The sequence below is a fragment of the Sciurus carolinensis genome, chromosome 14 (assembly GCF_902686445.1).
Source record: "Sciurus carolinensis chromosome 14, mSciCar1.2, whole genome shotgun sequence".
In the NCBI taxonomy this organism is placed as follows: Eukaryota; Metazoa; Chordata; class Mammalia; order Rodentia; family Sciuridae; genus Sciurus; species Sciurus carolinensis.
In genome coordinates, this window is record NC_062226.1 from 30949639 (window position 1) to 30971592 (window position 21954).

At 41.0% G+C, this 21954-nt stretch overlaps 1 protein-coding gene and 1 long non-coding RNA gene across 2 annotated transcripts; one reads left to right on the forward strand and one right to left on the reverse strand.

The window, feature by feature from the left end:
• Nucleotides 1-522: 522 nt before the first annotated feature.
• LOC124964597 (uncharacterized) lies at nt 523-9129 on the reverse strand. The gene is made up of 4 exons (XR_007105001.1): nt 8935-9129; nt 6935-7046; nt 5224-5347; nt 523-2765 (listed from the first exon to the last, which is right to left on the reverse strand). It is a non-coding gene; the product is annotated as an uncharacterized LOC124964597 (long non-coding RNA).
• Nucleotides 9130-9259: 130 nt separating this feature from the next.
• Nucleotides 9260-21164, forward strand: Aldob (aldolase, fructose-bisphosphate B). Its single transcript, XM_047525383.1, has 9 exons — nt 9260-9398; nt 12660-12780; nt 13573-13784; nt 14659-14713; nt 15549-15709; nt 16623-16706; nt 17578-17752; nt 18141-18340; nt 20635-21164. Exons 2-9 carry the CDS (start codon nt 12669-12671, stop codon nt 20728-20730), a joined length of 1095 nt encoding a protein of 364 aa, XP_047381339.1. The 5' UTR covers nt 9260-9398; nt 12660-12668; the 3' UTR covers nt 20731-21164.
• The last annotated feature ends 790 nt before the right edge of the window (nt 21165-21954 follow it).

Here is a 21954-nt window from a genome sequence, read left to right on the forward strand (position 1 = left end):
GCAAGTTCTATTTCAGAGCAGGAAACAGCACACTCCTAACTCTGTCCACAGATTCCTCACTTTGGTTCTTCCTAACGGTCTCTGAGACCACCTTTCCTCTGAACTCACAAACTTTCAGAGCTCTCCCTGCATCTCCTGTGGTCCTCCCCATACAACCTTGGGATATGCTTAAAAGAAAAACCAAAATTGTGCTGTAACACCAGAGGTGCCTTTTAAGGCTGGTGGGATGTGTGAAAGGAAATCTCAAGGCTTCTGTGAGTGTCTTGTTGCTAGCAGAGTCAATGGCCCTGCCTGATGTAAGTTGCTGTGATTGGAGATTCAAGGTTGAGAGGAGCTGGGATGTCCCTCCTAGTAGAGAAAAAGCAATTCAGATCTATAAAGGAAATCTGCAAGGGAAGAGGGGAGGAGGAGAGATGCGAGGGAAGAGAAGAGAAGTCGAATTTGCATCAGTAGACAGAACAAAGGACTAGGGATGTAGATGACTAATGATCAGTTTTAAATTACTTTATTGCCACCCTGTAATACTTTCTCCTCTCTGAAAACATTTATGTCCACACAAAGGCTTTGTGCAAATGAAATTGCATATTTTTTCTTGCTTTTTTATTAGAAATCAAATGAGGCGATTGAGGTTCCCATTATGGCAAGGACAGGGTAGGTGTGCTGGAGCTGGGTGATGACCCATGAATTTGACTCAACTGATTGGGTGAAATGAGAAGCTCTGAGCCAGAGTGATCTCAATAACATAACACCCGCCACTGGAAGTTTTCCCCAAACTGGGGGAAGGTACTGGACTTTCTGTAGGTCCCAGGATGGAGGTTCAAACCAATCTTATCTGGATCTAAAAGGGCAAGGAGAGTCCAGCTAGCTCTGAAATATGTACTTATTTGTGATCATGCATTCTCTTCTCTGCCAGACCTGTGTCAATGGGACCAGGGCTCTTGCAGGTAACCTCCCTCACAGCTTCCCTCAGGGAGGACAAGGGGAAATGGGCATCTTGAGGAAGAAGCCTCTGAGAAAGAGAGTTGGAGGAGGGGAGAGGACACTGAAAAATGACTGGCAAATTTGCTTTCACACAGTGAAAGCTCTAATAAGAGAAGTTTCCAAAATAGAATTATCCTTCAAGAACCGATTGCCTTTTTATCTCCCACCTCCTGCTATTTTTTTTTTTTTTTAAGTCAGCACTGGATATCCATATCCCTCAGTGGGGTGCTTCCCCACTGAGCTACCACTGAATACCGAGCTACATATTTTGTTGTTGTTGTTGTTGTTGGATTGTTGTTGTTGCTGCTGTTGTTGTTTTGAGACAAGTTGCGGAAGCTGATCTCAAACTTTTGATCCCCGCCCCCGCCTCAGACTCCCGAGTGCCTGGGATTACAGCCCTCTTCCCACTTTTAAAAGTGACAGCTTTTACATTCCTCCCTGGAATCAAAGGAACTCTATTCTCCCTTGGTAACTGACTCAAAGAAGAGCGGCAAAAGAGAGTAGCAGAAGAGGGCAGGACCAGGGCAGGCAACAGATTAAAAGAGAATAACTCCTCCCTCCTTTCCGCACCCCACCTTCCCCGCCAGGTCTTCTGCCACTTGATCATGAGCATTCTGCATGCAGCCTCCTGCTGGGAGGTCAGTAGTTGGAAGCAAAGCACCCTGGGCTCCCGGCCAGGGAGATAACTTGTTCCAGACTCTTACTTACACCACCATGTGGCAGCCCAAGGCAGGTGTTACCCTGCCTGGGGGTTGGTGTGCCACAGAGGACATGCTGTCTCCACGCAGTCCTGCCACGCACCTTGAACGATGTGACACGGGGGCTAGTGAGGGGAACCTGTCGGCCTGCCTGGCAGGCTGGCCCTCCCTGCCACTCAATCTGCTCCTGACTCAGAGGCATGGGTACATGGCCTTATCTCGGCATTCCTTCCCTCATTCCCCTTTAATATATTTCCATAAGCAAAACTGCCATTGTCTTTATTCTTCGCAGACCTGCTTCCACCGGTCTCTGGCCTTCTGTGTATAAATTGTATAGCCTTCAAGAGGGGATACCTCTTCATGGTTGTGTGTGTATACAACGTTGGGATGGACTCCGGATTCAGCTTTATTTTTCTATATGTTAGAGGGAGAAATATCTTGTAGGTAGAAGTGAGATGGGAAGATTCTGGATGAAGGATACAGGAGATAATGTGGTACTTTTAAATGACTCCTCTTTGGTGACAAAGAAGGAGAAGGGAACTTGGAGAATGTGGAGAGAGAACGAGGACAATGGGCGACACCTGTTATTTTCACAGTCCTTACCTCTGGCCAACATTATGCTTAACCCTGATTCATTATTCAACCCAATCCTCTAACAATGATGTGAGGTAACTTTTACTATCATCCTTTTACTAATCAGGCTCAGAAAAAAGTACAGAATTTTCCCAAAGTATCATAGCAAGAAGGCTCAGAATTAGAATTTGAAACAAGTTCTATCTGACCTTCAAGTTCAAATTCTTAATGACTGTTATAACTGACTCACCAAGAAAATGTATGGGCGGACCGTCAAGAAAGAGATGAATTTGTAGATGACTGAGTTAATTCCGGGGAGGTTGAGCAGCCCTGTTCTTTATTTGATGGGAGAGAAGGTGGCACCAAGGTGGCCACTGCCAGTTGACTGGTCTACCATCTGCTTAAGCTACTGGCCCCTGGGCAGTCTGAGCCTTTACCCAATTTACCAGTTCCGGATCAGTTCCAGTTGGCCCTCTTCATTCCTGAAGAGTGCTGAAGTGGGATGAAGCAAACCTGAAAAATAAGGGGAAATGAGGCAGGGGGCTAGAACCTTCCTGCCTTCCATGCATGCCAACATTTTGAAGATCTCTAGGTAAGAGTCAGTATATAATCCAATTTTTCTAAAAGAAAATATTTTACAGTTGAAGTTTCTTATGGCTTTATCATAAAATATTTCCTTTGTTCCAGGACAACTATGTTTCAAAAACACGCCATTTTCGGGTAAAAAATAGACTATCACAGCCTGAAGAAACCCTTCCTTCACATAGATAAGAAGCTCAAAGTTTGTGGAGAACCTTATACTCATAGACCTGTATTTCAGTCCCTGCCCTGCTTACTAATGGCATGACTTTGGGCAAGATATCAGATCATTGCCCTCCTCTCCAAAACAATGCCTAGGCTGCTGATGAATGGGGATTAGTGGTGCATTGTTTGGGAAGTGCCCTGCAAGGAGGAGGTGCTCAACAAATGGCAATGCCCCCTCGTGAGCAATGCCATCTAGTTATGAAGGGTAGAGTTAGGACCAGAATCTTGTTTCTGGATTCTGAAACTCTGTGTGTGTGTGTGTGTGTCTGCCATACATGCCGCAGGAGCAGTGGAATGTCTGTTTCTGTGAAGTAACATGAAGTGTCTTTATAATAATGTAGGGATTCTTAGATTTCAGAACACTGGTTCAGATGCTATCATTTGAGCAATGCAGCAACAGGAGAGCTGGGCCCACTGTACATAGCACAGAAGGGAGTTGGGAGGAGGGGCTTCCTCCAGGTCTGTGGCTGGATCCAGCACCCAGACCTCATGTTTCCTCATCTGGAGATTTTTCCTCTTGCACACAATGCTTTTCCACCTAAAGGCCAACAGTTTTACCACAGAGATAAGGAACAGTGAAAGAAATATTAGACTGGGGGTTATAAATGACATAAGTAACCAACAACCAGATTAGATAGTGAGGGGAAAATTGGACTTTGAGATGATTGAGCAAAAGGCAAAGAGAAAACACTGAGGAGATGGTAAATAACCCAATGTGAGGGGACGTGGGAACATGGGGATTGGTGGCCTCTGAGGACCACAGTGTAACTATTTCCCGTCACATAAATACTGGTCCCTCAGTAATTCTAAAATTGTTTCCTAATGACCCTGCTTCCACAGCATCCTAACTTCATCTACTCATTTCCTCAGTTAAGGAAAACCTCAAATTCTTGATGAATGAATTTTTGATGAATAATGACTCCTGATTTCAGAGTCTTGAAAACATTCCAAACACCAAAGCAGGTTATAGTAAACAAGGAAACACACAAATCACAGATTGAAAAAGATAATTTTAGGTTCCAGTCATGATCCTTCCAGTTGCATTGTGTAGATGTGGTCCCGTTTCGTCAAAGTTCTTTCTCCATTTCAAGCTTCAGTTTTACTCTCCAGTATCAAAGGAGGTGATATTTCTAATTCCGAGAATATGAATACTCTCACATTCACTTACATTGAATAATGAATTTACACAGTCACTCTAGTCATAGAATGCATAGAGTTCAGATTTTCTAGCAATGAAGAGTGTTTGAAAATTTGACATGAAGAAATGTACTGACTCTTCCATTCCCACGTTGCCCTGAGCTTCATTATGGTGTCTTAAGATGATACACTCCAATTCTGAGCCTTTAAAAATGAGTGAATTGTGTAGTATGTGGCTCTAGTTTAATGAGGCTGATACACTAGTAAAATAATTGAAAGCAGGGTTTTAAAAGAAATTTCTACATTCATGTTCATGATATCATTATTCACAATAGCCAAAAGATGGAAGCAGCCCAAGGGTCCACTGACTGTTGAATGGATGGACAAAATGTGGCACACATACAATAGGGAATATTATTCAATCTTTAAAAGGAAGAATTCTGACATATGCTACAACATGCACGAAACTCGAGGACATTATACTAAGTGAAATAAGCTGGTTGCAAACACACAACTGTGATTTTATGAAGTACCTAGAGTAGCCAGACTCATAGAATCAGAATATAGAATGGTGGTTTCCAGAATATCTGTGCAGAGTGGAATGGAGAGTTGTTTAATGGGTAGAGAGCTTCAGTTTTGCACAGGTTCTGGAGATTGATGATAAAACAAAGTACATGTACTCAATGATACTGAACTGGACACTTAAAAGTGATTAAGATGGTACATTTTATCTTATGTGTATTTTAGCACAATATTTTTGAGGAGTGGAGAACTATGGTTCTTGTGTAACATTGCAGGGGAGATGCAACTTGGATTCCCATGAAATTCCAAATGAATAATGACAGAAAAGTTTTTGAACCCTAGGACGTTTTTAGAAGAAAGCAAAGGTTATATTCTACTTGTCAATAATTACAAAGATTACAGGGATACTAATTATAAGCCAGTTAATCTGGACTTTTTTGAGATTTATATTAATGCATTAATATATTAATTAATTCATTTATTCAACAAAAATTGACTGGTAACTTACTGTAATCCAGACATGGGACTGGAAGTTGAGCAGACAGTGGTGAAGCATCGCTGGCCCTTCTCTCTGGCGTCTTGTAGGTGAGTTGAAGCAACTGGTATGAAGCATGCATTGGCTGTGTAAAAATCTGAAATAGGTAGACTTTTGTTAGGTCTTTTCTTTTGTGTTACTTCAGAGTCATCCACGAACACTGCAGTAACAAGAACAACCACAGCCACCACCACGACCACCTTTTACTACTTTTCATACTCATTGGTTTGGTGTGATTTAATTCCTGACCTCGACGCTATCTTTCAGGACCTGATGTTTCAGTCACTTTTACTCATTTTATATTCTTCACAAAATATATCCTCTACAAAAGTCTCCACAACTACCAAAACACTACACATAGAAGTTCAGTAAAGATTTTGTCAACTATGCTGAGATAACACTAGCCCTATCTCCATAATCAAAATCATGACTGCTGATTTCAGAGTTATGAAACCATCCCAACCACCGAATCAGAGTGCAATTCAACAAGAAAATATCTATATCACAGATTGGGGGAGATATTTTAAAATTCCAGCCATGATTCTTCAAGTTGCATTGTGTAGGTGTGGGCTTCTTTTTATGAAAGTTCTTTCTCATAATATCATTAATCCTATAGTGAATATAACTCTATGATACATAAAATTTACTTACATAAACAAGTTTGTCTCTCATCTCACACCTTGTACTGTGTGCCTGAATACATTCAACTCTATGGCCTGATGATTGATTTCTGTATCACATTCAAACTGGAAGTACTTAGAATGGGGAATGGGGTAGAGAGTGGAGACTAATTTGGCAGTTGTGGGAGGTATTGACAGTAATGATTATGAATGACATCAGTGTACTGCCTCTTAAAATAATCAATAATTGGAGATCTCTGAATCAGAGGTGTGTTCATATTTACCTGTTTCATGAAAATTCACCCTATGTTAGACCACTAATGTTCATGCTTCACAATTCATTTCTGATGGAGGCATTACTAACCCATTTAACAGATGGTGAAACAGTGGACCAAAAAGGTGAGGACTTGGCTGGGGATGTAGCTCAATGGTAGAACACTTACCTATCATGCAGGAGGCCCTGGGTTCAACTCCCAGTGTAGTTAAAAAAGAGAGAAAAGATTGGGAAATTCCCCCATGTTTCACAGACTCCAAGTCCCATGGTATTTCAATTTTGAACACTTCACAGGGTTAGAAGGTTTTTTAAAATAACATCTTCAACCAAAAAAAAAAAACCAAAATAAATAATCTGTTCTGCTTGGGGTCCTTGTTTCTCTAAGGTCCAGTAAACCCTTAGCTTGGCTTTCCTGAACTTTGAGTTTCAGCAGCACATCAAGCCCTGGAGGTGGGCAAATGCTGATGCCAGAGGAGCAGCAGCAGGCAGGTTGGTACTGCTCAGGGCCAGGTGTCCTCCTGCTCCTCTGACGTGCCTGGCCAGTCTGCTGTTCACGTGAAACTACGCCCAGCATGACCAGGAACACCTAGGTCTGCCGACGCAAGTCATTCCTCTCTGATTAATGCAGGTTGAATGTCCAAGGTTATAAACTGCTGAGAGAGAGACAGGGAAAAGCCGATCTATACTGTCTGTGTTCACTAAAACGTAAACAGGTCTGCTTTAGACCAATGACTTGGAGCAAGACATAGTCGGCTCATAACTGTTCTGTGACTCCAGACAAGTTATTTACCTTCTTTGAACCAGAATTATTTCTGTGCATAAAATAGGAGTAACAAGCCTTTCCTCAGAGAGGAACCGAGACTGAAGATCATGTAGAAAAGGAACCAGGTGCACCACAGAGCCTTAAAAGAGAAAAGAAAGCTATGGTGATTGTCATTATTGTAACAAGAATAGGTGTACCTAGGGGCTGGGGCTATAGCTCAGTTGGTAGAGTGCTCACCTCCCATGCACAAGACTCTGGGTTCAATCCCCAGCACCAAAAATAAAAATAGCTGCATCTTTTGGCAGGTTGAATCTTTTAGTCACAGTTCTGACCACCCCAGTTTTGGCCTCCAAAGTCACTCACTCTCCAATCTTCATCACCATCTGCCTCTTCTTCCTCCATTCTTTTTTTTTAATTTATTTTTATTGTAAACAAATGAGATACAACTTGTTTCTCTGTTTGTACATGAAGTAGAGGCATACCATTTGTGTAATCATACATTTACATAGGGTAATGGTGTTTGATTCATTCTGTTATTTTTTCCTTCCCCCAACCCCTCCCACCCCTCTTTTCCCTCTACGCAGTCCCTCCTTCCTCCATTCTTGCTCCCCCTCCCACCACTCATTATGTGTCATCATTGGTTTATCAGCAAGATCTTTCATCCTTTGGTTTTTTGAGATTGGCTTATCTCACTTAGCATGATATTCTCCAATTTCATCCATTCGCCTGCAAATGCCATAATTTTATTATTCATTATGACTGCGTAATATTCCATTGTATATATATACCACAGTTTCTTTATCCATTCATCAATTGAAAGGCATCTAGGTTGGTTCCACAATCTGGCTATTGTGAATTGAGCAACTGTGAACATTGATGTGGCATTCTTTTTTAACAAAATCCATATGTCTCCAGATGAGGTCACCTTGGTCTCAAGAATCAAGTGCCTTGTTCTTGAATGAGCACCAGGTGGAGATGGGGGGGGAACAGAAAATGAAGTCAAGGTGACTGATGAGAACTTCACCTGGTCTAATCCTCTGATATCCTCAGGACAGCCTTGATCAAAACTTCCCTCACCAAAGGAACCCCAGTTTCTTCAGACAGTCCAGTTTCCTTCAGTAATCAGAGACAATGTCTAGCACTTCCTACTTTAAGAAAGAGTCTTACTGTATTTGGAAAACCTAATTCTCTTGCTTCTTTTCTCTTTATGTTATTGATATTTCACTTTTTCACTAAATAGATTCTACTGTTCATATTTTGCTCTGCACCATCAACCACTTTGGTTATGTTTTCTTTTGTTTTCCATTTTATGAGTTATTCCAAAAGAACATGTTCCAGAGAATTTATATTTTCCTATAATCATGGCCATTGTATTATGTTTCAGATTTCTCCCATTTATTTGCCTCAGAAAGCATTTGATATTTTCACTTACTTTCTCAAGAAATAAATTTTGGTTTAATGCTCAAGGAAAAATTTTTGTAGAATGAACTGGTACTTAGGGCTGCATTTGGGAGAACTGATGGCTTTGATCCAACACTTGGACTTTACTTCTGTTTTTTACCAACTTTGAAGACAAAAGTAGAAACGTTGAAAGAAAATGACAAAAGGCGTAAAAGATGGTAGCTTCTGGTGATCCTCCATCAGGAAGCCCCACTTAATTTTTGTAGACGAGGTAGGATGGGAAAAAGATGATTTTTTAAAAGAAGATATTTGAATTTTATTTTCCATCAAAACAAAATCTATACATAGGGAATTCAAAATTCAGAATCTATTTCTTCCGGTGAAAGATGATTCAAATATAATTATAAATTATAGAATAAGTTATTGGAATTGGCCACTAGCAAAGCATTGAAGATAAATAATGAAAATATAGCACTGCTTGTCTAATTTGGAAATAATGGTTCTTGAATGCCTACTGTATACAAGTATTTTATAAACTCAATGCTCCTGTGAAGGAGAAATTCTACTTTGCAGAGGAGGAAATTAAAGCTCAGAGTAGTAAAATAAATAAATACATATATACATACCTTGATCATGGTCATGTTTTTAATAAGTACTGGAACTAAACTAATAAGACTTCTTCCCAGGATCCCTTGATGGACCCTAGAGCTCAGTCATTCTCTAGCTGTGTGATTCGGGGGCCTCTTGGAGTCCACCATTCCTCAGTTTCCTCACCTGCAAAGTGTAAGGTGTTGATCAGCAGTCATGTGATCTAAAGTCAGCCTTTGCAGCTTTAACATTCTATGAGTCTAAGGAGGGTGTGAGCATGATTAGAAGGATTGGTTGATTATGAACCAATCAGAGTTATTGAATAAACACCTCCCTACCGGGCCAAGGTAGGAAGGGGAGGACAAAAGTTAAAAAAAAAAAAAAAAAAAAAAGACTGATGAGAAGTCTATAAAAACTGTGTGCTTTCAAAGATCGTCCTACGAGGCAGCTGCGACCTCACCCACAGCTTCTGATATCTCAGAGGGCTCTTCTCTCTCAAACCGTAAGTAAAAGAGCTTCCTTTGAATATCCAGACAGCACCAGTGAATCAGGGCTTAATGATAGCCCTGCGTCTGGAGGGGAAGTCCTGCTTGCCTTTGTTTACCGGAGAAGCCAGGCGGCAGCTTGGCAGAGGTGCTGAAATCACAGTGTACTCTCTCAGCACAGACTCCTAGCACTTTTCCTCAAGTGGCCAAATGGTCCAGATTGATTGCCAGTTACCTCATTACCTGTCCAAGGCACTTATGAGTCTGTGGTCTGGGAAATTTACTGGAACATTTCTAATTTTTTGGAGCCCAGTCAGTTTTGAGGTTCCTGTTCACTTCTACTTTCCTTTTATTATAACTACTTATTTCAGTGAGTTATTTACATATGTATTGCCTTATGTCATTTTCTACATTCTCTTCCCACATGTACTCATACTAGCACTGAAGTTTCTTTGTGACCAAAATGAGCCCTTGGAGTGTTTTGCTCTTTGCCTTCACCCACTGCTCAAATGAAGAAACAACAGGGTTGGAAACTTCACCGGGCATGGTCATTCTGCGATTATGGATGTTCAAGTCCTCTGCTCACTTGGTGCTTTCTGTCACATTTCTCTCTGGCATCAGACAATGTGAAGACTGATTTATTTTAGTACATTTGCTCTACTTTATGAAAAACAGGCATGTTATGAAAATATGTTATCTTTTTCACAAACTTCTCTTTAAACAGTTACCTGGGGCTCTAGTTGCCAGTTTGGATGCAGCAGTGGCTTGAGTTCTGCAGCTGTGGTATTTACCACTTTAGCCAAGGCAAATCTGTGGACCCAGGTTAGGGTCAGAGGTGCTAGGGCAGGGAATGGTGTAGTTGCTGGAAATCTGAGAGTTCCTGTGGTTTAGATGACAGTTCAGTGGAAACAGCAACACTCAGGTCTCTTTCTGGGCTGAACCATGTGTTCAAAGGCACTGGGGATCAGGTCTGCCAGGGCTTCCCTAGACCATCTCACTGCACTTGTCTCTCTGGCACTGGGGTGGGTAATAAAGCTGTGCACATCTTCATGCATCTGTGCATGAGAGTGCTGCACACAGTGCTTAGCAATCATGAGCTTTCAATGAATGGCATGCCCTGCTCTGTGTTCATCCTCTTAGAAACCCATCTGCCTTGTACAGAAGCACATGGATTCTCTGCTGTCTTATAATTCTCTGGGAGTTAAATGTCCATATTGTATAAATGACTATTTCATAGAACCTCTTTAGGAAGATAGAAAGAACCACACTGTAGGATGCTATTGATGATTTGACTGAAGAAGGACTAGAAATCAGATTCTAAGTCATAAGCCAGGAGACTGTGACATGCGATCCTAGAACATCACAATTCAGAAGGGACATCAGTTAGACAGAGTGGCCCTGGGCCTCAGTTTCCAGGCCTCATCTCTAAAGTGGTAGGATTGATGCAAATATTTCTCTAAGATCTTCTGTAGTTACTCTGTGTTAATACATGTTAATGTTCACAACCTTCAGCCAGATTCGTGTATATATATATGTACATATATATATGTGTGTGTGTGTATACATGTATTTACATACTTGCTCATCAAGACATCAAACATTACTAAGGATGTATAAAGTGAAATATGAGGGTCTCCCCACCCTATCCCATTCCCCAAAGGTAACATGAGAATGTTACTGTTTGTATATACAGACCTACAAATAGTATGTGAATATACTTTTTTTATTAAAAAAATAGGGTGATGATTGCATATTTCTCTGAAACTTGCTTTTTTCACTTAACATAATGTGAACAACTTCTCATTGCACTTTTAAAAAACAGTTGGCATGAGACCTCTGCGATCAGAGGCTTAGGGGCACAATAATAATTGATTCTTATTATCCATTCCAGGCCAGCCTTCTGTCTCCTGGCAGTGAACATTGGCCTGTGACCCTGTTTTATGATTAACAGAGAGGCAACATTTGTGCTGATGTGGTACAGACCTTTAATCCTTCTGCATAAGTTTAACTTCCTGCAAATAGTATGAGTTGGACTTGACTTTTCTCTGTTATTTGGTTGAGTCAGCAAACCCAGAATGGGGAAAACAACTTGTAGTAAATAGAAACATGGAAGTCATTTAGATGATTATTTTTTTAAAAGTTTAAAAAGAGATAAATAGAAACACATTGCACTTTTATAATGCTGTATAAAGCACCTTCATATTTATTATGCAATTCTACAAATTCATTTTGAGCAACTATGGTGAGCAGGGTACTTGTAGTTTGCATGGAGTCACTTGGCAATAAGACAACCAGAGTAGATATTACCACCATTTAATTCATAATAAACTAAGAGAAGTTACTGACTTGCCCAAGTCCCAGCTAGGAATGGTAGAACATAACTGGTCTTTGAGCACAGGTCTGTCTGATCTACAAACCCGAAATTGCTGATGAATGTGGCAGACCCTTATGAATTGCTAATGTCTGTGGTGTGATGATTCATAGCCTAAGGTACTCTGGGACTGTCGTCAAGGACATCAGGATCCATCCCGAGGCCAATTTCCTTCCCCATCCTCACTCTTTTCCTTGAATAGGTGGGAGTACCATCTCTTTTCCCAACTTTGTGTCTTATTGAGTATTGGTCCTTAGACAAATAATTAAAACTCTTTTATTATTTTCTATTTCTCATTATTTTCTAGTCTATTAAGTAAAAAAGGGAAAGAGCCCAACTGCTCTCTGGAATTATTGTGAGGACTAAATTATATGTCAACCAATTAGCAGAATGATTGGCAATAAATGGTAATTTTTAATTGTTATCATGCTATTTTTTCCCTTTCCCTTCATTAAGGAAACATTTTTATTTTTTGGTAATTTTCATCTCCTTTGTGCAAATAATTAAACTGGGAAGGAAAAATTGCACCTTGGTCTAAAGGTTACCATGGCACCAGAAATCCACAGAACAGAGAGCTAGCCCATTGCTGAAGTTCCCTCTATTTGTCAGGGTTTAGTGAGTCACTGATTAGCTGGTTCAGCCTCAGAATCAGTGACCTCCAGGTCTCCTGGAAAGCATCTGATTTAGGATCGCCATGAGTATTTGGCATCTTACCTTCATCCATTATGACTATTTGGAACTACTTAGGCAAAGGGGGAGAAAACATATCTTATTTGTTTATCCAGCTGTGGAAATGAGCCAGAAAGTTCAGAGGGGCCTGCAAAGTTCATCTGTGCTGGCCGTCTTGGTCGCAGACCCATTTGAGCACCCACATTTTGTGCACAGCTCTCTTGCACTCTTTTTCCAGGTCTTCACCATGGCCCACCGATTTCCAGCCCTCACTGCAGAACAGAAGAAGGAACTTTCTGAAATTGCCCAGCGCATCGTTGCCAATGGAAAGGGCATCCTGGCTGCAGATGAATCTGTAGGTGAGTGTGAGACATGGTCGTGTCATGCGACAGCATACTCTTATTTCCACACTTAGCAACTTTATAATCATTCTCTTTCTCTCTGAGGAAGTAAGAGTGTAGGTACATATGAGAGGGAGCAGAAGATTCAGTGAGCGTAAGTCTTTTGAAACCTATAGTTCCAGCAGGTAGATTCTGAAAAATCAAGGCAAGAGAGACTCCAACCCCCCATCTTAAGGCCCTTGCTAGGGTCATTTAAATCTAGCCTGTAGCAAGACCAAGAACTCAGTAATCAGGGGGAGATCAGATAAGCAGGTGTCTGCTGCTAGTAAGAAGTCAGTTTAAAGTCAGCCCAGTTAGGAGTCTGCAGGGTAGAATCTGTATCTGTAGTGGACCAGGGCTCATGGCTAAGGGAACCCCAGGGTGGCAGTGGGGAGAGCTGTGGAAGCCTTGCACAGCTTAGCCCAAAATGATAGAAGCTAAAATTAAGAGCCTTCCCCCTTTTTCCTTCCACTGCAAATACATTCAGTGAGATTGAGCACTAGATCAGGGGAGGGCTAGAGAGGATTAAGGGCCTTCCATATCTATCTGGTCCCAAAGGTAGATTCCAACCTGACTCCTACATGCCCAGTCCATACAGCTGCTAACTAGCAACTTTCCCCTGGGAGACAAAATTTCAGGGAGGAGATTTGAAGATCAGAATTTAAAAAGAGAGTCTTGCTTTCCATCCTGGCAAGGATCACTAAATGTGGAGAGGGACCACAGGAAAGCCTTGGCTTGCTCCTTATGCTGCCTTTGGCCCACCCCCATCAGGCACCATGGGAAACCGCCTGCAGAGGATCAAGGTGGAAAACACAGAGGAGAACCGCAGGCAGTTCCGAGAAATCCTCTTTTCTGTGGACAATTCCATCAACCAGAGCATCGGGGGAGTGATCCTTTTCCACGAGACCCTCTACCAGAAGGACAGCCAGGGAAAGCTGTTCAGAAACATCCTCAAGGAGAAGGGCATCGTGGTGGGCATCAAGGTGAATACTTCCTGCCTCTTCCCAGACAAGCTCCCAGCACACTGGGCAGGGCGGGGCCGACACCCGGCATTCTCAGCATCTCATTTCTCATCTTCCCATCGTCATCTTCTTCCCACGGAGAACCAGATCCTCTCCTAGACTTTTCTTCCGGTTCCCTTGTCTTTCAATTGCTTTTTCTACAAGGCACTTAATCTCTCTGCATCTCCACTTCCTCATTTCTCAAAATGGGAGTATTGGTACCTACCTCATAAAGTTCTTGTAAGGATAAAATGAGTTTTTTAAACAGTTCCTATCACATAACTATTTGATTAATGGCAGCTATTTAGGTTAAAGTACCTATTGTTCTGTCTTCTAACTAGGTCTTCTATTACTGCATGAATTTCTCCAGTAAAAATTAATATTCATTCATTGGGTGCTTATAATTCCAAGCACTCATTTAATCCTCTGGGCGACCTCTGGAAGTAGACTCATTTATTATCCTTATTTTAGAGATGAGTTGAGAATACTGAACCACATGAGGTAACATACTTTGCCCATACTCAGACTGTCTAATGAGTTGTGGATTTAGCATCTGCTCTTTTGATGTGTAGAGTAGGGGCTGCTTCCTTATTCTTTACCTCCAGTCCAAACACCATGCCTAGTAGGTGAAGGGGCTCAATAAATGTCAGGATTGACATTCTCACTCTGTTCCTTCTAGGTAACTTTCCTTCTGCAGTGGACTGAACTGGATCTGTCTCCCAACCCCACTCCCGCTGTACACCTTCCTAATTTGCTCCTTAGCTTGTGAAAGACAAGAATAGCACCAGGAGGTTTGCTTTATATTTTGCTGACATTCAGCATCTGCTAATTACTTGTTAATTATTTGTATCCACAGTTAGACCAAGGAGGTGCTCCCCTTGCAGGAACTAACAAAGAAACCTCCATTCAAGGTAAGGCTACCACCTCCTGATTTGAGTCATCCTCATATAGGCTAGAAATGAAGGTGATTAAAGAAGAAAGCAAGGGAAAATGAAATATGAATATTACTCTCATTTTAGAGCCATTCACACCTGGATTTTGATACCAGTTCCTCCATTTAATATCTGTGTGATTTTGGACCAGTCATTGAAATGCTCTGAGTTTCAGTTTTCTTACCTATATATGGGATACCAGCATCTACTTCGCAGAGTAGTTGTGGGGATTACATCAGACATTGTACACAAAGTGGTCACCACAGTGTGTTGCACAAAGGAGATATTCTACATGGAACTATTATCTTTTAAGAGAAATCCAGCAGCAGTAGAAAGGAAAGTCCCCAAGTTTTGAGATCAGACACACCTGGGTTTGAACCCTTGTTCCATCCCAGGCTACATAGATAATTTTGCAAGGTACTTTACTGCCAAGTAGACAATTCTTAACCTCAGCATTGGGTTAGTTAAGCAGACTTTGAATTACAGCTGTTACTTTCAGTCTTTCAAACTGTAAGGTAAAGTGACTTAACCACTTGGAACCTCAGTTTTCACATCTGTAACGTGAGTAATAATATGAACTCTTAGTTACCTCTGTTCTACTATGGAGTGTCCAGTATGTACATTAAAAACATATTCATTAGTTCTAGGTCTTGTGGACCATTATTGTGATTAAAGCTATTTTCCTGGATGTTGTCAGTCCCAAACTCTGTGGTCTGAAGGCTAAGCCAAAAGAGAACTTCACTTTGTCAGTGGTCCCACACACAGATCAGACACAGGAGTGCAAAGAAGCCATTCTGTCTTTTGTGACTTGCAGGGCTTGATGGTCTCTCAGAGCGCTGTGCTCAGTACAAGAAAGATGGTGTTGACTTTGGGAAGTGGCGTGCTGTGCTAAGGATTGCTGACCAGTGCCCCTCCAGCCTTGCTATCCAAGAAAATGCCAATGCCCTGGCCCGCTACGCCAGCATCTGTCAGCAGGTGCTCTGCCTTTCCTGGGTTAAGAAACAGTAAAATAGAACTTTCTTCAGAGCCTCTCTTTTCGATTTTACTATAATCACATGTAGTTCCTCCTCTTCCCTCACTATATACTGGTGGCATTTTTTACTACATTTGTTATAGCCAAGTGAATAGGGAGAGATTTGGTCCCATAAACTGGTAGAAGCCCCACTAAGTAAGGAGCTCAAAGGCCAGGGCTGTCAACTGCTGCCCTTTACCAAAGCTCCATAAACCAAATCTTAAAAACAATAAGGTTCTTGAGGCCAGGGTACTTGCTTGTCTTTGATCCATAATGTCCAAGATATGACTCTCTTAGCTATCTAGCCAGAGGGCAATAGCTCAGATATAGTCCCAGTGTAAATAGTTTCATGGAGGATGGTGGCTTGACACCCAAGTTTCCAACCAACACATGCTGAAGTATTTCCAGGGCAAAGTTAATTCTGATGTACTTCTGTGAGTACTGTGTTGGGGTTATTAAAGTTGCAGACACCCGGAAATTCCCAATTAAAACTGTAAACTCTGCTTGAATTCTTCAATTAACTTACACCAGAGGCACCTTTCTTAGTAATTTAAACTTAACTTTCCTAAAAGGATGGCAGCTACGTTCTAAGGTAACTAGAATAATCTCTGGAACAAGATACAGAAATTAAGGGTTTGTATTTATTTTTTAATCCTATTCCTGAAAACCTTTTCTTTAACTTCACAGTTCTTTTACCTAAGCCACAAATGCTAACTAGATACTCCAGTTTCTTTTTACCTCCTTTAACTCATGTATATGATAGATTTTGTTTAAACCAATTGAATCTGTTGAATCTGCTCCTAAGGAAGGGATCAATCACAATGCCCACAGCTTCATTTTTGACCACCCCCTTCCCCACCCCATTTTCCTTTTTAGAATGGGCTGGTACCCATTGTTGAGCCAGAGGTAATTCCTGATGGAGACCATGACCTGGAACACTGCCAGTATGTAACTGAGAAGGTAGGTCTTAAATATATAGATCCAACTCCAGCGTAAAATCTTGTTTTTAAGTAACTGCTGTTATTAGCATGTAACGTGTTTTATTTGAAATAGCCTTTAGTTCAAAATCATTGTGTAACATGGAGAAGGTGAGGAGGTACTTATCAGCACTTCACTGTTTGGTATATGAAAGAAGAAAAGATTTGCATACCAAGATGGGTTGGAGAATCCTTTCTCACTATGGGAACTTGGTTGGGCAAGTCATATTATCTCTTTTGGATTTCACTTCCATTATGTGTACACTAAGAAATTTTAAAATAAGACCAACATGAGAAAAAGCTTTTAGAAAGCATGTTGCTCACATTTGACTTTATAAATTAGTCTTAGTAGTTCTAGGGTGATTTTTCTCATACACTGAGAAAGTGGGAGACATAATGTCACCTGAACTTAATTTCTCCCTTTACAAAGTTATGTGGACTGAAATGATATTTGAAAGCACTTCTGTCTATACTAAGTTTTTATGGGAATAGAGAAGGGAGGCCAGTTTAGATGTTCTCAACTAGCTATATTGAGGCAGTCTTATTATGGGATGACGTTGACCAAGGGCATAATGGGAAGAAATGAGTGAAAGGACCCTAGGAAGTAAAGCCATGCCATAGTTCACACAGTGGAACCACTGAAGTAGAGATGGTGGGGAAAGGCAGCATGGTTGTGCTCAGTGGCTACAGTTTACAATGCATTGCCCAGATAGGGCTGGAGGCTGATTGAGAAGCTCTTGCCAAACAAAGCATGGAGTTCCTCCATTCTGCATCTTTGTACTGTTGAAGTACTACAGTTAGAGGACTCTAAAATTGACTTCGAGTTTCACCTGTGTGGTCCCCTTGTCCTGCAGGTCCTGGCTGCGGTCTACAAGGCCCTGAGTGACCATCATGTTTACCTAGAGGGCACCCTGCTAAAGCCCAACATGGTGACTGCTGGACATGCTTGCACCAAGAAATATACACCCGAGCAAGTGGCTATGGCCACTGTCACAGCTCTCCACCGCACTGTTCCTGCAGCTGTTCCTGGTGAGGCCTTCTTTCTTCTCTAACTCAAGGTCTCATCCCTCAGTCTTTGAAAGAATGCCACAAGCATTTGAGCTTATTGTGGCATCTGCTTCTACCCTTGAAAGAGACCTCCACGGTCTCACAGGCAGCCAGCACGTCCCCTCCCACTCTATGATGCCAAGTCAGTCCAATGGCTCACATCTATTTATTTCCTCGATATTTCATTGCCCCCTTTTATTTATTAAATCCATTTTCTGCTTAGCCAACTAGTTTCAGCAAAGGCAAACTGATTTCTTTGACCCAGCCCCATGCAAATCAAGTGGAGAAAAGATTAAGATAGTACGTTTTGTACCTTGAGTAGGGTATATAAGGAGGGTCTAATACAGTGGAGTGGCTTCTTTCTTTCTAGGCATCTGCTTTTTGTCTGGTGGCATGAGTGAAGAGGATGCTACCCTTAATCTCAATGCTATCAACCTTTGCCCACTGCCAAAGCCCTGGAAACTAAGTTTCTCCTATGGACGGGCCCTGCAGGCCAGTGCACTGGATGCCTGGGGCGGCAAGGCTGCAAACAAGAAGGCAACCCAGGAAGCTTTCATGAAGCGGGCCTTGGTAAGATGCTTCTACCTCTTATCTACTTGATTAAGTTGATACTTGAGGCCTGATGTTCTTGCAATGGTGGAGCAACATTTTCTTCAGGCAATGAAGGTTTCTATAGGTGGTGCCTCATGGGTATTTGAAAATGTGGTATGAGAGCTCAGTAGGAAGATTGTGGCTAGAAAGAGTTCTGAATTATTCATGCTTGTAGTAGCACTAATGACAGTAAATCGAAGGTCTTTGGTTTCAAAGTGGCACTTCAGAGGGAAGAAGATAAGAGCACCAAAGTCTAAATTCAAGTCACCTTTCATTTTGGGAAGATGAACAAGAGAAGCCACCAAGAAAATCAGCTGTTATATAATAGGACGAAACAAGGATTCTGGGAACAAATAAAAAGAGTTTTAAGGGTCAGTAACTATATACTGCAGAGAGATTCAAAACAAAGACTGAGGAAAGGCACTGAGATTGGTATTTAGGAGCATATCAGTGACCCTCAACATTTTTAGTAGAGAGAAAAAGAAGAAAGGTGCCTCTTCAAGAAATTTGTCTAGAAAAGACCAGGAAAAGTGATCAGGAGAAATGAGGACCAAATAATAATGAACAAATGAATGAATGAATGAATGAATAAATAAATAAAGGTTTTAGTTAACTAGTAACCATTACTTTAAAAATACCCTCTGTGAGCCAAGTACTCACTGGAGTGAACAAATCAGACATAACCACTGCTCTCAGGCAGTTTAGAATTTAGTGAAATAGGGGAGAGGTTGGCCTTTTAAAATGTAAATCAAAAGGAGTATGAGGAGAGATAAACATTAGGAAATGGAAATAACTAAGAGTAAAAGGACTTAAAGAATAAAGGATTGCATGATACTAAGGATTAAATATGGATGGTATCATTGATCTCAGACAAAAAGAAGGAAAGATAAAAAGGAAGAAAGAGAACAGGTTTGGAATCAGCTTGGTAGAGTTGAGATGTAGCAGTTGATCATGATTGCAGTTGCAGAAAATGTGAAAGAAATGAGATTTCATTCCTGACAGTGGGGAAGTTTAGAAGCTGTTGAACGAATCTGCTAGGAAATTGACCAGACATTACAGCCAGACATAGCCAAGTGTCAAGTAAGTTACACATGCAACTGAAATGAGAGTGAGTTTGTAGTACATTAGCTTAGTTCCTAATTTTTCCTAAAGATGTTCTAAGGCCTGCAGGGAGATTTAGACAAACTTGAATGAGAAGAAGAGTAAAAGCAGGGTAAAAGACCAAAGGTTTAGTAGAGAGAGAGGAGTGACAGGTTAATTTCCTTGCTAACCATAAGGGAGTCTGCGTAAGAAATCAAGTTAATCAGAAGTTTGGTGAGGAGACCGTAAAGGAAAGGAAACCCCCCACCCCAAATTGAAAAACCATCTCTGGGACTGAAGAGGAGCATAAAGATACCATGGTTATGGTAGGCAGGGAATGGATATGCTGGTATGTGGCTGATGGGATGGGGAGGTGGGTCTCACAGGATGGAGGAATCATGAAAAGTATGGATGAGAAAAGCCATCCACAGAGAGGAAGGGAAGTTGAGTTTATCACCCAGGACAGTGGTTCTCAAGCTTGAATATGCATCCTAATGGCCTGAAGGCCTTGCTAAAATGCTGGCTGTGGAGCCCTCTCCACTGAATTTCAAACTCAGTAGGTCTGGAGTGAAACCAAAGTGTCCATTTCTAACATGATCCTAAGTGATGCTGATGGTCCATGAAAGACTCTGAGAACAAATGATGTAAGATATCCAAATCTTGGAGAGTCCTGGAGAGAACAGACAATGGCAACAGTGACTGACAGAAGAAATGGTACCAACTATTATTATAAAAGTTTCATTATTCCAAATTTATCTTTAATTGGAATGTACACAGGGAATCAGATGATACTATGCTAACAACTATATCAAACTTACATATTCTTGTGGATGAATATAGGTAGAACACAGAAAAAGATGTAAACACTTTCTTTTTGTTATAGTACACTATACTATCGAAAAGTTTCTCAACTTTAATTTCCAGTACTGTCCTTGCAGTATGATTGGTACTACGAAGAGACTTTTCCAGTAACTGACACAAACCTAAACTTACCAAGGAAATGATCAGAAAACTAGGTCCAAAAGGAACATAACATGGAAGGAAGGGGAGGCATCAGCCTCAATATTTAGCGGTAGCACTATAAAGAGAAAAAAAGAAAAATGCAAATGAAGGGGTAGCTGGTTTCCAATGAGTGTGAAGTCAAGGGCTGCATTTCCTCTAATTTGGCGTCCTCTCTCATACTTGTTTTTCAGGCTAACTGCCAGGCAGCCAAAGGACAGTATGTTCACACGGGCTCCTCTAGTGCTGCTTCTACCCAGTCGCTCTTCACCGCCTGCTATACCTACTAGGTCCTGACACCCACCAGCTGGCTTCAGCTCCTCTAGGTGTCTGGGTAGGAAAGCTGACAGGGAACAGTCTTTCAATCGACCCTGGAAATTAAACAAAATTAGATTGGAACTGCTGGAAACACAACACATGCTAAATATCAGACATGGGAGAAACCAAATCAGTTGTTAAAACATAAATATGAATATCAAAGATCTGATGACTTTCGCACAGTAGTTTCCTTACAGTTCTAGTTCCCCATGCTCCAGAGTATTCACCCAAGAAAAGAACATTCTTCATAGAAAACCCATTCTCCATCTAAATAACAACTGCCAAGTAAAATACCTCAAAAGCTGAATGGGAAGCATATCTTATGGAAAAACCTTATCACTGGGAGATTATGAAGGAGACAGTAGCAATCCAAAAAGAAAGAAATAAAATGTTCTATAACTCTTCAGTTGGTATTGGGTGTGATTTTCTGCTGTTGTTGACAGACTCAGTATATTTCATTGTCTTTGACTCTACTAGACGTACCTGGCATTAATGGTCAGGGTCCTCAGTTTGGCTACTCATTGGAGTCAAATGGTAGATGCTCAGGCTACACCTTAGCCCAATTAAATCAGAAACTCTAGAAGTGCAATCCTCAAGTTATCAGATTTTTTAAAGCTCTCTTGGTGATTGCAATGTGCAGTCAAGTTTGAGAACGACCAGTCTAAATTTCAAGTTTGAGAATATTATAAAATTAAATCCATTCATAGTATGAAGCCAACTAAAATGCGGAATGATTTCCAGTAACTTGTGACAGATGTGACTTTGATGTTTGGAACATTGCTCTTCCAGTGTCCAGGTCAGTGACATGGAACTACATTTCCCTCTGCATGTCAACCACATTTCCTAGTATTGCAGTAAATAATATTCCCATAATTAGAATGTGTTGACTTTCAATGCTCAGGATTAATCTATAGAAGAAGCATGTAAGAAAATCATACTTACAAAAGAGAATTTGTACATCATAACTTTGGACAATACATAAATAATAATTTAACTGACAGAAGGTGGGATATATACAGGCACAAAGAAGTTGAGGAAAGCAAAGGGAGATAGGAATATTATGTAAAACTAATGGGTTAAGAAATAGTGCTGTAAGTCTTTTCAAAGTGATAAAGGAAATAATATAAATCATCAATATTCACATATCTATAATTAAAATATAGAAGAGGGTAGAAAATTTAATTCCTTGTCTTGAA

Bases quoted from the DNA above. Each gene is read 5' to 3' on its own strand.
- Aldob (XM_047525383.1), top strand. From the start codon at position 12,669: ATGGCCCACCGATTTCCAGCCCTCACTGCAGAACAGAAGAAGGAACTT. The intron at 16,707-17,577 runs GTAGGTCTTAAA...CTTGTCCTGCAG, and splicing joins GCCAGTATGTAACTGAGAAG to GTCCTGGCTGCGGTCTACAA. The intron at 17,753-18,140 runs GTGAGGCCTTCT...CTTTCTTTCTAG, and splicing joins TGTTCCTGCAGCTGTTCCTG to GCATCTGCTTTTTGTCTGGT.